Source organism: Phocoena phocoena, chromosome 6 (genome assembly GCF_963924675.1).
Source record: "Phocoena phocoena chromosome 6, mPhoPho1.1, whole genome shotgun sequence".
NCBI classification, from domain to species: Eukaryota; Metazoa; Chordata; class Mammalia; order Artiodactyla; family Phocoenidae; genus Phocoena; species Phocoena phocoena.
The window spans coordinates 59215811-59232191 of NC_089224.1; the positions used below are offsets into that span (position 1 = coordinate 59215811).

The window sequence follows — 16381 nt, forward strand, 5'->3', positions numbered from 1 at the left end:
GCACATATGGTCACCTTATTTTTGATAAAGGAGTCAAGAATATACGATGGAGAAAACACAGCCTCTTCAATAAGTGGTGCTGGGAAAACTGGATAGCTACATATAAAAGAATGAAATTAGAACACTCCCTAACACCATACACAAAAATAAGCTCAAAATGGATTAAAGACATAAATGTAAGGCCAGACACTCTAAAACTCTTAGAGGAAAACATAAGAAGTACGCTGTTTGACATAAATCACAGCAAGATCCTTTTTGACCCACCTCCTAGAGAAATGGAAATAAAAACAAAAGTAAACAAATGGAACCTAATGAAACTTAAAGCTTTTGGCACAGCAAAGGAAAACACAAATAAGACCAAAAGACAACCCTCAGAATGGTAGAAAATATTTGCTAATGAAGCAACTGACAGAGGATTAACTCCAAAATTTACAAGCAGTTCATGCAGCTCAATATCAAAAAAGCAAAAAACCCAATCCAAAAATGGGCAGAGGGCCTAAACAGACATTTCTCCAAAGTAGACATACAGATTGCCAACAAACACATGAAAGGATGCTCAGCATCACTAATTATTAGAGAAATGCAAATCAAACCTACAATGAGGTATCACCTCACACCAGTCAGAATGGCCATCATTAAAAAATCTACAAACAATAAATGCTGGAGAGGGTGTGGAGAAAAGGGAACCCTCTTGCACTGTTGGTGGGAATGTAAATCGATACAGCCACTATGGAGAATAGTGTGGAGTTTCCTTAAAAAACCAAAAGTAGAATTACCATATGACCCAGCAATCCCACTACTGGGCATATACCCTGAGAAGACCATAATTCAAAAAGAGTCATGTACCACAATGTTCATTGCAGCTCTATTTACAATAGCCAGGACATGGAAGCAACCTAAGTGTCCATCGACAGATGAATGGATAAAGAAGATGTGGCACATAGATACAATGGAATATTACTCAGCCATAAAAAGAAATGAAATTGAGTTATTTGTAGTGAGGTGGATGGACCTAGAGTTTGTCATACAGAGTGAAGTAAGTCACAAAGAGAAAAACAAATACCATATGATAACACATATATATGGAATCTCAAAAAAAAAGAAAGGTTCTGAAGAACCTAGGGGCAGGACAGGAATAAAGACGCTGATGTAGAGAATGGACTTGAGGATATGGGGAGGGGGAAGGGTAAGCTGGGACGAAGTGAGAGAGTGGAATGGACATATATACACTACCAAATGTAAAATAGATATCTAGTGGGAAGCAGCCGCATAGCACAGGGAGATCAACTTGGTGCTTTGTGAGTACCTAGAGAGGTGGGATAGGGAGGGTGAGAGTGAGAAACAAGAGGGAGGAGTTATGGAGATATATGTATATGTATAGCTGATTCACTTTGTGATAAAAGCAGAAATTAGCACACCATTGTAAAGCAATTATACTCCTGTAAAGATGTTAAAAAAAATGCAAGTAAATGACAAAAAGCTACCATACATTTGAATGTTTTAATCAAATAATACTGACTATAGTGATGGTGGAAAGTATTTTTTTAAAAAAAGGAAAATTAAACTTGTAAAATAAGATAACCTGATTGAAAGATATCTAAATAAGGAGTTGGAAGTCCCAGGTTAAAGGTTTAATGCAAGTGTATGTTGGCTGTTTGATCTTTGGTAAAAGTCTCTGAATACCTCCTTTGTACTGGCCACCATGATGGGCACTATGAGTACAAAGGTGAAAAAGACACAGTCTCTTCTCTGAAAAATCTTACTTAATTTTTTTTTTTTTTTTTTTTTGCGGTACAAGGGCCTCTCACTGTTGTGGCCTCTCCCGTTGTGGAGCACAGGCTCTGGACGCGCCGGCTCAGCGGCCATGGCTCATGGGCCTAGCCGTTCCGCGGCATGTGGGATCTTCCCGGACTGGGGCATGAATCCGTGTCCCCTGCATCGGCAGGCGGACTCTCAACCACTGCGCCACCAGGCAAGTCCCTTACTTAATTTTGAATCACCAAAAATATTAGAGAAATGACCTACTCCACTTACCAACGTTGATGGATTGGGGTATGCTTACTTTCACTTAATAATTTCACAATATGAGTCATTTTATTATAAAATCATTGTGGTCTCACATACTTTTGAAAAATACAGTTTATTCAAGAATATGAACAATGTAATGGATATATTTGGTTACTTAATAATAATCATTTAAGTATATCATACAGATACACATGGTCAACATTTTTTCAGAGGGAGTGATATAGATTCTGCTTTTATTTTTGTCTCTATAGTAAAATTATTGACAAAGTAATGAATCAAAGATATATTGTTCTATAATTGTTTGCACTCATACAATAATTCTCAGCCTCTTTTATTTTATGTTCCACCAACAGTTATATTCAATATATCTCAACAAATTAAAAAGCCGACACTTTCAGAAAAAGTCATATTTTATAAGTATTCTGTCATTATGTTTGTCATTTATTATCAGTATTACACCTGTGAAGAATTACAGTAGAAATTGCTAAGGTTTTAAAATAAGCAAAAATTATTTAGTAGTTGAGAAATGTTATTATATGGTTGAGTATAAACTTTAGTACCTTAGTAGCAATAAAACACAAAGACATTTAATGAAGAATACTGCCATAAATAGGTTTACATAAAATTCTACACCATCAGGTAGAAAAAGCAGAATAAAGATGTTGGCATCCAGAGGTTAGGTTACGTGGAAGTGAGGTCAGGGGGTGCAGAAGGACACAGATGGTCAAAAGAAATGGAGAAAGAACAGAAGTCAAGTGAATATTCCATAGTAAGCAGGGTTATTGGGAAGCTAAACAACAAAAGGCCTTGTGCATGTCGGAAGAAAGGATGAGAAGAAATTTTGTCCAAGGTAATGAATATATCAAAAGTCATAGATTCCTGGAAGCCAGGGTCAGAAGAACATATGAAGGATAACCAGTTATTGAAATTGTAATGTTAATCCTATGTCCCGTCTAAGCTCTAATAGGTTAGAGGACTTATGTCCACACCATGGTACTTGGAACCCATGGTACTTGGAACCCATGATACTTGGATGCCCAAACATATATTGTGGCTCAGTGCTTTTAAAAATATTCTAGTTTGTTAGATATTCCTAATAATTTCAATTTCATGTCTGAACTAAAATTTATTTCACTTTCTAATGTAAGAATGCCTTGCTTAAAGTTAACTCAGTCTATAAAAATCAGAATTTTAAAAGTGAATTAGAGTTGAAATTATTCACTTTTAAAATACTAGATTTGTTTTCCTTAATTTTAAAATTATCCTTGCCTTTTCACATATTTATATTACCTGTCTAACTATATAGGCATCTGAAGTTTCGGTATTTACAAACAAACTTGGTGTTTTATTCCAGTTGTGAAATGGTAAATCTGTGTAGCTTCCAATTGTCTTTTTTATTAGTGGCTCTAGTGTTTGAGGCTATTATTTGGAACAAGGGAAAATTATGTCCCTATATAGCTCTTTAAATTGATCCCTGTCTAAAGCAAAATTGCGGATCAGTCCCTTTGCTTCTCCCCAGAGGTCTCAGCTCAAAATATGAAGAAGTTCTTTCAGGACTGAAAGAGGAAAAATGTAAAGGTCAGGCTGTATCTCTTCAGAATGTTGGCAAATCTCTTTACCAGTATGCTATTTAATATACCAATACTTGTACTGAATATGCAGTGATACAGAGGGAAGTAAAAAACAGAACTGAAGGATTATAAAAAATATTTTTATACATAATAAGGAAAACATTCCTCAGCATACTAAACATTCCATTTCCCTTCATGTTATCTGTCTCTTTATCGCTTATCCTTTCTCCAGTGGTAGCTGTTTGGACTACTCAACCCAAGATCCGCAGCTTTCCATCATATTAAGTTTGAGAGCTTAAATATGGTATTCTCTTCATTTGAATCCTCAGGGTGTTCCCCTCGTTTAATAAGAGCTAGGTGGTTATCCTTTACTCCTAGAAACACTCCAGGATTGCTCTTACATTCAAATGAAACACATTGGGAGGTCTTCTCATGAAGGACAAAGAAGGCCTGTTCTGGCAATTGGTTTTCACATTTTTGTAGCTGAGGAAGACAAGAGAGAAAGTAACCAATATGTGAGTTGGAAGTACAGAGTCAACTTTACATCCCTGTATTGGAAACTAAAGGAGAATAATTATTCATAACTTGATATTTCTAGCAAGCCTGCTTACTGAGAAGGGGATGGGAGGTGGGGAAGAAATGAGCAGAGGGCCAAAGTAGGGGGATTTGATTTGATTCACTGATAGTATATTTTGAGAGACATGATGGCTTAGAATGACTGGATCTGGATGCAGTACTTCTGGATTCATATTTCTCTTTTGCCATGTAGTATCTCTGAGACCTGGACACTTTGATTTACCTTTCAAGCCTCAGTTTTTTAGTGTAGCCAGTTTTCTAGATCGGTCAACTCCCAACTTACCCACAGATACATGAGTGATAGAAATGATTATTATTTTAAGTTATTAAGTGTTAGGGATGGTTTGTTACACAGCAAACCTAACCAATACAATAACTTCATAAGAGAGTTATTGTGAGAATTAAATGAGATAGTACTTGTAAAACCTTTAGCACACTTCTTGGTATATAATAAAGCTCAGTAGGGGTCAGCACTTATTATTGAGTAGTTATATATGCCAAACACTATTATATATACTTAGGAATGTTTTGTTAAGGGAGATGCTGATTACCATCCAGAGTTTATATTAATACCTTGCATGGCTATATTTGTTAGCTCTATATATTTATATAATTTATCTTCTATATTATACTTTAATGTTTTCTTCCTTGTGTCCACTTTGGCTTGTTTGTTCCTCAAGATGTTTATAATTCTTCATCATGACCAATATAATACTGCTATTTACTAACTGAAGAAGACAATGCAGTGAATCCTATGATTAAAATGTAGATTATTATGTTATCTATATATCTTGGCATATGGAAATGTTTATGACTCTCCCTTTAGCAGTCTCAGAGTATAAAATTAGTTTTTCAATTGCCTAAGAAAACCATATTTTACAAGGAAATACTTCCTGGAAGAACATAGTAGTTCCTACAGCCAAATAGAAAGGATTCGAGTCATTCTATATAGCAGTGCTTCTCAAACTTTAATGTACCTATGAATGTCCTGGAGATTTGTTAAAATGCTGATTTCGATTCAGTTGTGAGGGAGTCTGAAAGTCTACATTTCTAAAACGCTCCCAGGCAATGCTGCACTGCTGGCAGAGATCAAACTTTCAGTAGCAAGGCTACACATGCCATTTCACTCCCTTCCATGTTCCAGAAGCAAGTTTTTAATCATAACTGATTTTGTTTTATGTACAATAGCACAAACAAAACTTCTTCTTCAAAGTACCCCAAATCTGCACAGATGAGTAGAGTCTGTCATGACAGTTAGGTGCATATTTCTATTACCTCCACAGAATGCTCCTTACTGTTGGCATGCAGCAAGAAATCTTTGTCTTTTGTGGGGCTCAGGTTTACCATTAACTTCCGATGATCACCACCACCTTCTTGCAATTAAAAAATGCAAATTATAAAGTTAAGAATTGTAGCTCATTTTAATTTAAATGAATTTAACACCCAGGAAAAGAGTCCAAGATGTCATATAAAATAACTATTTCATTCAACAACACATCTCTTAGAAATACTTGTACCCAGATGAAACTAAAGAGTCATTGGACAGTAAGGGGTAATTCTAAGTCCCCTTAGGAGAGAGGTTAGTTTTCTTATATACTATTAGAATACTAGTAGAATTGTGAGTCTCATGGGTATTGCTCTAGTTGTCAGCTTCCCTGTCTGCATAGAAGGCCACTGATGGTTGTCCCCCAATATCCAACTCCTCTTTTTGTGTAATAATAGAATGTTTCCCAGCCTGCCTTCTTGTAGCTAAGTGTAGCAATATGTCTAAGTTCTGAGAAATATAAGGTGAATAGAAGTGTCAGGTGCAACTTCCAGGTTGCGTCCTTAAAGGGAAATAGAACTCAAATAATACATCTGTCTTCCTCTGTCCTGCTGAATGGATATTTTCATGGTGGCAAGGAATCTTGAACCATGTGGATGTTGGCAGAGCCACAAAGAGAAAAGGAGCTGGGTGTGGGCAACCTGTTGAGCAGAACTGCCATTCCAGCCCTGGCTAAAACAGAAATAAAGTTTTGTATAACTTAAGACATTATTATTCTGAATCTGTGTTAAATGTAGCCAAACCTTTATCCTAATTATTAAACTGCAAAATGGATGAGATGGAGTATATCCGTTTAAAATCTTAGATCCAAGACTTTTACCATGAGTTTGGGCTGGAGAGAACCTTCTGAGACTGCTTTCCTTTCCCATGGAGCATTTTTGGATTTGTCTTTACCCTAAATTTAGGAATTCAAGCACTAGAGCTACCCAGCTTTCGAAATTACCTGTTTCACTTGAGGGGAATTGGGAATCATAGTAACGGAGTAACACCTTGTCTGAAAGAGAATGCATAAAATCCCTTCGGTGAGATACAATTTTATCAAATGGTTCAGTTTCAACATATATATAACATCAGAAAACATCCTCTTCTTTTATTGTATATCAATAAAGGCAAAACTTCTGTGGTTTTGAGAAAGGTCTTAAAAATGCATAAATATATTCTGAGGAATTCTCCAACAATGCTGGTATTAAAATATTTAAAATGTTGTTCATAGCACTGGTATATTCTTTTACTAGGGTTTATACTTTAGTGATACTGATAAAGCTGGAAAGACCTAGTAGATAATTTAGCGATAGCAAATATATGTGGTACCTCTTTCCACATTTCACAACAGATACCACTTCTCAATATCATCCTTCTCCCCTGATGAATCCTGAATAAGCTTTTTTTTTTTTAAACTTATTTTATTTATTTATTTTTGGCTGCTTTGGGCTTTTGTTGCTGCACGGGCTTTCTCTAGTTGTGGCGAGCAGGGGCTACCCTTCGTTGCAGTGCGCGGGTTTCTCATCGCGGTGGCCTCTCTTGCTGCAGAGCACGGGCTCTAGGCGCATGGACTTCAGTAGTTGTGGCTCGCGGGCTCTAGTGCGCAGACTCAGTAGTTGTGGCGCACAGGCTTAGTTGCTCCGTGGCATGTGGGATTCTCCCGGACCAGGGCTCGAACCCATGTCCCCTGCATTGGCAGGCAGATTCTTAACCACTGCGCCGCCAGGGAAGCCCCCTGAATAAACTTCTGATTCCTCCTCAATATAGTAATATTCAAGCATCCCCTGCCAATGCATTGGAGTTAGCACATAGCATGAAATCTATTTGCCATGTCTGAGTTAATCTATTGTTTATGGTTTGGTAAATTTATTTTTTTACTTTACTAGTCATCATTATATCATTAAAGACAAAAGGAAATATTCTACCTTTCTCTTGGTCTTTTCCTAAGTCTTCAACATAGATCTCATAATTTCCATCCTCGAAAACAAAAGTAATGTATTGATTGTTGTATGTACTCAGGGAAGCAGAATGTTCTGTAACAAGTAAAAATCTTGTCATTAAGAATTCAAAAACCTTGTTTCCATGAAAAATCTTTTAGAAATAAAGAAAAGCTTTCTCAATAGGTTGTGTTTGTTTCTGCAATTTGAGCTGTACTTTGTCCATCACTGTTGGATAGATGAAAGCCTCTGGCACAAGCTTAATGTAGCTAAAAGGCTGAGGTGTGCCACTTGAATGAGATTAAAGATGCTAGCATCCTGCATGAAGACCATGGTAGGCCATGTTAGTGTGCTTATGGGAGGGTTTAGTGGGGAGAAAGAAGCTGGAAAAGTTATAGAGTTTGCCTGAGGAAACCTCTGCTTCCTGACTCCACATGATCTAGGGAACTATGGGCAAGAAGGGGCTGTATTTTGATAGACATGGATAAGTGAATACCCATCTGTAAAGCATGGAGTTACTCAGAGACTTTCAACAGTCCTGGAGAATGCAGATGTGAGCCTGATTCTGTCTTCTGGCTAAATAACAGTGACACTTAAAGCAGTACTCTCAATTTTTTTTTAATATACGAGCACACATAGAAAATGGTAATATTTCTACAGCATGTTGGGGTAAACTGGAGCAGATTTAGAGACTACATATATAGGTCCTGGAGGAAAAAAATCATATTTTCTTTATAGTATAGAATTATGCTAAAGAAAATAATATATAAAAAATTAAGAATATTGAATATTTGCACAAGTATGTGATATAATTTAAAACCATTTTAACAACTATTTAAAATACTTGAGTTGAAATTATATTTAAAAAATATAATAGCTCTTCTTTTTCTTTCATTGTCAAAATGTTGAAGTTCGGGAAGATAATGTGGTTTTTTCCCCTAAAGGATAATGTATTTTTCTCAGGAATAATGTATATGAAATTCCAATCCATAGCAAGCATTTCAAAATAATAATGGAATGCTAACTATAGAACGCACATGCATTGTTAGAGCAACTACCCTGTACTTAGTTTGGATACCACTACATGGGCACATCAGCAACAAATGGACAGAAGTTTCTGATATATTTACATGAAATTGTAGACTTGGGGCTGCTTCCTGGAGTGGCATTTCCAAGGTCCGTGTCTTACCTCCCTCCTCATCCTCACACCACCCCTGTGACCAGTCTTACCTTTGATACTTGGAAGACCAGTTGCTGTAGTATATTTCTGGACCCTAGTTTTATCGAAGGCGAAGCTCTTCACAGACGGTCCAAGGTGTTCCAGCTCCTGACAGGCAGCGAATACCAGATGTTTCTCTTTGTACGTTTTAGCTGCAGGATAGGTGTAGGAATAAGACTGGACTGTCAGTCCTCACTCTGTGCAGACCCCTCTCCCATCTCTCCTTTGAGGATTTCCAGTCGAGGCTGCTTGCTGACAATGATGAATGACCCCAGGATTTCAGTCACCCCATGGTCTGAAGGAATCAATACCTCCTATACACTTATATCCCAATAGGGCACACCCACTGGAGTCCAGGCAAAAGAAAACTAGTCACCCATGGTCTCAACACCCAAAAGGCAACCACTATTCATTTTAGTTTACTTCCTTTAAATGAAAAAAATAAAAAATATTGTAAATATATTTATAATTTTGTATCCTCTATTTTTACTTAATATTATAGCATAACCATTTCTCCCATGCTATTAAAAACTCTATATGCCCTTCTGAAAATGGCTAAAAAATAGTTCATCATCCTTACTCTTTTCCAGAAGGAATTTGGATGAGGAAAAAAATTATGTATCTTGATGTGGTAAGTGAAGGCAAATAGATGCCCATCATTATGTTGAAAAATTATCAGGAAATGCAGTTTCTCCTTACCTGTTCTTGGTGAATGCCTTTTGGTGGTTTCTTTCCTAAAGTAACAGGTCTTCTTTTCTATTTTAAGGCCAGAGCGTAGCTGCATAAAGACCATGGGGCAAACTTCTTCAGCCTTCTGTTGGGATTCTGAGCAATTGAAAAAATTGTGATACCATTTCATTCCATCCATCTTTATCCTTTTACAAACCCTGAGTGTACCGACCAAGAAAGCAACTACAGGTCCACAGTATCTTATCAGAAACCTTGGGGCCAGTTGTGTTTCAAAATTCAGAGTTTATTAGATTTTAAGACTGTCATGTAGACCATATATTGTATATAACTAGAACACCCAGCAGGGACTAGGGCAGCACCTCATAATAAAAAATTAATAATTTTATAGTGAAACAGGAAATTTTACATAAAGTGAAATAAATAAAGACCTCATGTGGTTCAGGTCAGGATTTAGCTGTCAAATGAGTTCAGGTCATATTTTGCTATCAAATGAGATACAAAAAACTTTAGATCTTTAGAAAAGATTTGGTTTCAAAATTGGTTTAAGGGAGTGTGGATCTACATCCAACATATAGCAATTTTTGCCTAACTGAGGGGGAGCTCTTTGATCATATGAAATCTACAATCATTTCTACTTATCTAGAGTATACTTTTAATAATTTTGGAGAGATGACTATAGTCTATAAAGGTTATTGATACTAAAAATAGCCGACCATGTTAGGGAGCTTTCTGCCTATGTTTTCTTCTAGGAGTTTTGTGGTTTCAGGTCTTACATTTAAGTCTTTAATCCATTGGGCGTTAATTTTTGTGAGTGGTGTAGATAGGAGTTAGGTTTCATTCTTTTACATGTTATTATCCAGTTTTCCTAGCACCATTTATTGAAGAGACCATCTTTTCTCCATTAAGTTAGGTTTCATTCTTTTACATGTTATTATCCAGTTTTCCTAGCACCATTTATTGAAGAGACCATCTTTTCTCCATTAAGTATTTTTGACTCCCTTGTTAAATATTAGTGTGTCTACAGTGGGCTGATAATTATCAGCACAGTGTCTACACTGTGCTGATAATTCTACATACTGTTTCCTTTAACCCTTCACAAATAATATTGCAAGGTAGGTATTATTCTCTTTGTTTTACAGATGATGATTTGAAGTTCTTAGCATTCACGACACTTGCCCAAGGTTACAGGTCTGGTGAAAAGATGTGACTCAAGTGTGTCTAATATCAAAGCTATGCTTCCATCTACCTCCATCTAAAAAAAATGCTACACTACAACTTCAGGGAATAGCAAAATGCAAACTGAAATTAAATCAGTTGAAGTAAAAAAAATATCAGTTATTCAGTAATTCTGATTTCATTTATCCAAATAAAAATTAAAATCTCAAATAAAACATTAAATTTGTCACTTGGAAATCATAAAAAACCTTTCAAAGTCAAATATAAAAGAAACACTTGAGTCATAGGATCTCAATTTCCAACATTATAGTAAATGAATTATCAAGCAATTTATGCAATATAGCCAAATTTCAATTATTGACAGTAATTCAGAAAATGAAAATAATTCCTTGTGATTTGAGATCCATTCTATGATTTTTTTTTATTCTCAAGAAGATTTGCCTTCCTAATATGCTTTTCAAAGTTAAGTGGAATAAACTTTTGTTAATTACTGTTTTGAATTATCTATATCTTACTTCCAATTCAGATGGGCATCTACCTTTAAGTATCTTCAACTGTCTGAACAGGGAAAGGCCATTAAATCATACTCATTCACCCTGGAAATCCCTAATATTCCTTTATAATACAGATATGTCAGCTACAGTATCTCACATTTATATAGTGCAAAGATAATTTACAAAGCTGTGCCAGAGCCAACACTGAACTTGGTCTCCTGACAACTAATTTAATACAATATGTCATTAATTGCATGTTTTGTGCTGGTCTTAGCCTGTCAATAACCAATGTTGTTTTTGGACTGGCTGTTAAAGTTCTTATTATGATTGCAGGATGACCTTCAGCAATAACCATCAGGAAGCTGAAGAAATAAAGGCTAATTAATTATAGGATCTGTAAATTACACTGCATATCTGGGACCCCACAGAGAAGTCACAGGTAGAGAGGGTACATGGGCGTGGGGTTCTGCTTTTATTGGGGTTGAGGGTGGGAGCCTAGGATAGCGAGAGCTCACTATTTATTGGTGAATTTAAAACATAAAAGCAGGAATTTAAAGTATGGGAAGAGAAAAAAAGAAAGTAGTCCAAATGGCCAGTTATGAAAATCAAGCAAGATCTCCTTTTCTTTATCTAGCCTTGTGGCTGGCCATGTATTTATTTGAGATAGCCATCTTTGAAGTAGATGCCTCTTTGAAGTGTATACCTCTTTGAAGTGCATGCCTCAGCAATCAAAGCTTAAGTCGGGCACTTGCATTACAAAATAGAAAAACAAAATCCACCTGTCAGGGTTTACACTATACTGTATCACATTGTCTCTTCAGAGTTAAAAGGCATAAGATGATGCTCTAAGCATGCTCATTCCTGTATGCTTCTCATTATGTGTAGCATCCCCTGAGGTATCCCATGCCAGGTATGTCTAATATTGAGAGTGGACTCTTTGGGGAGGAGGATATGGGTCTTGGGTAGTTAGAAGTGAGGGTCATAGCACTGGGGAAATATTATGGATGTAGAAAAAGAGAATTGAGGGCTAAATATGTGAATGTAAGGGCTAGCATCTAGTGAGACAAACACTAGGTATAATTCCTTGGGGGATGACTTTTTGAAGTATTTAAAATACTTTACATTGGGAGAGTTTGGAAGAAGGTATACTTTGGTATTCGGGGCAGCTGAAACTGTGGTGTGAGGGCTGTGTTCTTGGGAGGAAAGCATGAAGCTGTCATGGCCATAGGAACTCTGTAGAAGAGAGTGTTCCACTAGGATCAAAAAGCCAGCTCAAACTTATGAAAAGGTTGTTGCCATTTCCTGTGTTTCCATCCTGCTTGATATCTGAGGGCAGTGTATTTATATGGCTTTTAAGGAAATTCTCATAAGCAGTTTCATCATAGCAACTGCATGATGAAATCCCTCAGACATTTATGGTGAGTAAATGGGAATGGGCCTGGAAATCTTTTTGTAGAGCCAGACCATAGCTGACAGGAACTACAGAAGGGAATCACTTCATCTTTCATTTTTTCCCCCAAACACTAATTTTACCAAGGTCTCTTTGCCCTGTTTACTACCTTTGACCCGTTTGTTGCATTTGACTTGTGGACCACTTCCTTCTTTGAACCCTTCTTCCCTTATTGTTGTATCAGCTGTCTCCTTGGATTCTCCTTGTTTCCCTCTGATCAGTCCATCTCTGTCTCTTTGTTAGTTCTTCCTTCTCTGCCTGATCCTAAAACGTTGGTGTTCCTGAAGATTTTGTCCTTTGCCTTTTTTTCTCACTCTAGGCTTTCTTTCTGGGCAATCTTGCTTGCTCCAATGACTTCAGTCATCTTTTTCTATGTTGATGACTCCCCAAACTGTAACTCTACCTTTGGTCTGTCTCCTGAGCTTTATATCTGTTGCTCTTTCTCTACAGAAATTTTGATGCCACAGGGCATTTTTGACTAAAGTTACCTTAAAGCATGTCTATTTCTATCTGTGTAGAGCCTTCTGAATTCTGGACATCTCTACCTGAATGACATACACATACCCCAAATGCAAATATACTCATAATAAAAAAACAACTTCTTTATCTTTTACCCCCAATATATTTCTCCATAATTCCCTATCTTTAAAAACAGTACCTCTATCTGCCGTTTTCTGCCCAATTTTTAAATCAGAAAGCTGAGAATTATCCATTTTCCCCTCTCTCTATCCTTCAATTTATTCGGTTTACCTTACTGATTTCAATTTCTGAACGTATCTGAATTTTAGTCTTTCCATTCTGCCATCTTAGGTCAGGCCCTCATCACCAGACCCCTAAGATGAATGCAGTAGACCTCTGATCAGTTTCTATTTCTACTCTTGCCTGCTTGCTCTATCTTCACTACCACCAACATGGTCTTTCCAAAATAAAAATGTCTTGTTTTTCCTCAATTAAACATTTTCAGTTGGTTCCCTGCTGTCCACAGGATAAAGTGAAAGCTCCTTCACTGTAACAGAAGATCTTCTGTGGAGAGCTGCAAACTAAAGGGGGTGATCCCTACTCAGTTCTACCTTCAACTATTGTCATGTAGGGATATGGGCCCATTTGTTGCTAGATCTTCAGATTTTTTTGAGAGAAACCACACATTCAGACTTTTATGCAAAATCTCCCAATTTTTAAATGTTGTCTCAATTAAAAAACAACAGTAATACTATTCAGGCCAACTAAAATACTCCTGCTGGATGGATATGTCCCAGGGCTCCCATATTGTGACCTCTGGATAGATACATAAGGACACTGTATTTTCAGGGCAGGGAAAGGGTTGATGGATGTGGGGGAGAGGAATTAACAGAGGAGAATGGCCTGACCCTGAGGAGTAGCTTCCTAGAAACGGGGAAGGAGATGAGTTTGGGGAGAGGCTTTCCTCTAGCTCATGAAGTCCCGTACCCTGTTGGCACTAGAGGTGAAATGCCCCGGTGCTGACCAGAACTCATGTGGGACATGACTGTATGGATACCTGTAGTGGTTGGGTATTGCGTTTTATGGCTTTGTGATTGTGTAAGATCCTGCTAGCCCAGGGGAGGAAAAGGAATTAAAATGAACTTTGTTGTTTGGGGACTCAGAGCAGTTTATTTAGAAAAATAAGATGTGACATTTCTTGCACCTTGAGTTTTGAAAAGCAGTTCATACCTGTCACACACCACACAGGTATCTGTTGAAATTTTAGCCAGGAGTGTTTAAATAATGACAATTATAGTATTAAACTGAGCCAATATTGTTGGAAGGGAAAATCTGCTAAGGAACCATAAAAATAATGCGATGAGATTTGGGATTATCTTTATCATTGTTTCTCTGAATGGTGTAAATAAGCAGTTAGGGCCACTGAACCCTGACAGGTGGGGTTACATTTTCATTTTCCATCAATGCCAGAAACTCTGATGTATATTCCAGCCTGCTCCCTCCCTCATTCCAGTATCTACATAGAGCCCACATCTCCTAGGGTACAAAGAAAATTCATTTTTTATTAAGAGGGAATTTGGGGACACAGAGTCACTTCTAATGAGTCACTGTTCCTGCAAGGAGCATTTTGACTCAGACATAAATAAAAGAACTAACTTAGCTGTGATTTCCTGGTGATTCAGAAACTGTAGTCCAGTTACTGGTTTTCCTACTTACAAAAGAAGAGCATGGGTGGGCCAGAGCCTCAGGGAGACAGAAATGATATTCTTTAACACTGCTTTCTCTTCTGGCCTAAAATGTTCAGGGAAATGCAGAAGAGCACAAAGGACAAAGATATGCCAGTCCCCACTACCATTTCTCATGCTGTATTTTCTTTCTGGTCCACCAGAGCTCTGTTAATTCTTTTGTGTTACTGTTCTCAAATGTAAAACATGAGAATAAATTTGCATAATTCTTTTCTAGGATAAGTAATTTTAAGAATCAAAGATGTTAATAGTCCTTTGATCTTAAAGGTAAGGCTACTACCTGACTTAGTTACCTTTCAACTTATTCCAAACCCTTTGAGTTTGCAATTGGACAGACTTGAGCATCATTTGGTCAATTCTGCTTTATTTGGGTCCTGGATTATGCAAATATATTTGCTTGTTATTCTCTCCTTTATCAGAAGTCTCAAGTCAAGACCACAAGCTTGATATACCAAAGGTCTTAATAAATGTTTGTCGAATAAAAGTGGGTCTGTTTAAATTTTTGTTAGGAAATCTGGGAAAAAGGTTTTGGGATTTGGTGGCAGGAAGTATGGGTAGAGAAGGGGTTAACATGAAGGGCCATAATTACGTTTATCACTATTAGCAGGTTTAAGTCATCTGAGCCACTCCTGTTCTGTGATATATCAAATAAGCAAAAGTTGGCCAGATATAGTCTGTTTAAAACCAGCACTGGGCTTCCCTGGTGGCGCAATGGTTGAGAGTCCGCCTGACAATGCAGGGGACACGGGTTCGTGCCCTGGTCCGGGAAGATCCCACATGCCGCGGAGCGGCTGGGCCCGTGAGCCATGGCCGCTGAGCCTGCGCGTCCGGAGCCTGTGCTCCGCAACGGGAGAGGCCATAACAGTGAGAGGCCCACGTACCGCAAAAAACAAAACAAAACAAAACAGCACTGACTGTGTTACACATTTATGAGCCATCCCTTTCAATTTCAGCTCTTGTATTCTTAGTAGTTTTTGGTAAGGTAGAATGTATAAACATTGGAATAATAAAGATTTGGTAACAGGTAAAAAATAGTGTGTAAAACAATCAGAAAGGCTTAAGTCCTTACTTCTCAAGTTGGGAGATTTTACCAAGGCTTTGCCTGCTGAGCTGTTCATCTTTGCTGGGGAAATTTTGGTGGTTGAATACTTCATTTTAGGCTTCATTTTTCAGGCTTCTGTTGGATTAACATATAACATTAGTTCAATTGTCTCAACTTGAAAACAAACAGAAACAACTGTGGCTAACTCAGTGTAAAATTGATAACATAGCCACATAGAGAAAATAATAATTTCAGTAAAATTTGAACATCATATTCTGAATATATATCTATACTAGAAATATAGTGAGAGGACAAAAAGAACTGTAAAGAAATCTTAAACTTTACTTTCTGGGTTTGTTGTTAGTGGAAATATCTGTATTGAAATTCTGAGATTGTTTTTGCTATACTATGGGATAAAACAAATGTATTGGTGTTATAGGATTTTCACTGCAGGGAAAAGGAGATATAAATATAAAATAAAAGAAGAAGGGAAAATCCCTGTAGTGTTAAATTTGAATTAGCAATATCAGTGTGCCCATGTCTTAGTTTCTACATACTTTCTCCACTAAAAGGAGCCAGGATTCTAGATCTGGGCTGGGAAAGTAGAAGTGAACATTGAGTACCTTGTTGTGCCATAAAGCAGTGAGTCATTAAAATATTAGTGAGATTGTGCGAAAAGGACACAGGA

General features: G+C 37.2%; 1 protein-coding gene across 1 annotated transcript; it reads right to left on the reverse strand.

Moving 5' to 3' along the window:
• Positions 1 to 3875: 3875 nt before the first annotated feature.
• Positions 3876 to 15817, reverse strand: IL33 (interleukin 33). Its single transcript, XM_065879349.1, has 7 exons — positions 15721 to 15817; positions 9337 to 9462; positions 8649 to 8789; positions 7407 to 7514; positions 6443 to 6493; positions 5451 to 5548; positions 3876 to 4082 (listed from the first exon to the last, which is right to left on the reverse strand). The coding sequence occupies exons 1-7, from the start codon at positions 15815 to 15817 to the stop codon at positions 3876 to 3878; spliced, it is 828 nt and encodes a 275-aa protein (XP_065735421.1).
• Between the last annotated feature and the right edge of the window lie 564 nt (positions 15818 to 16381).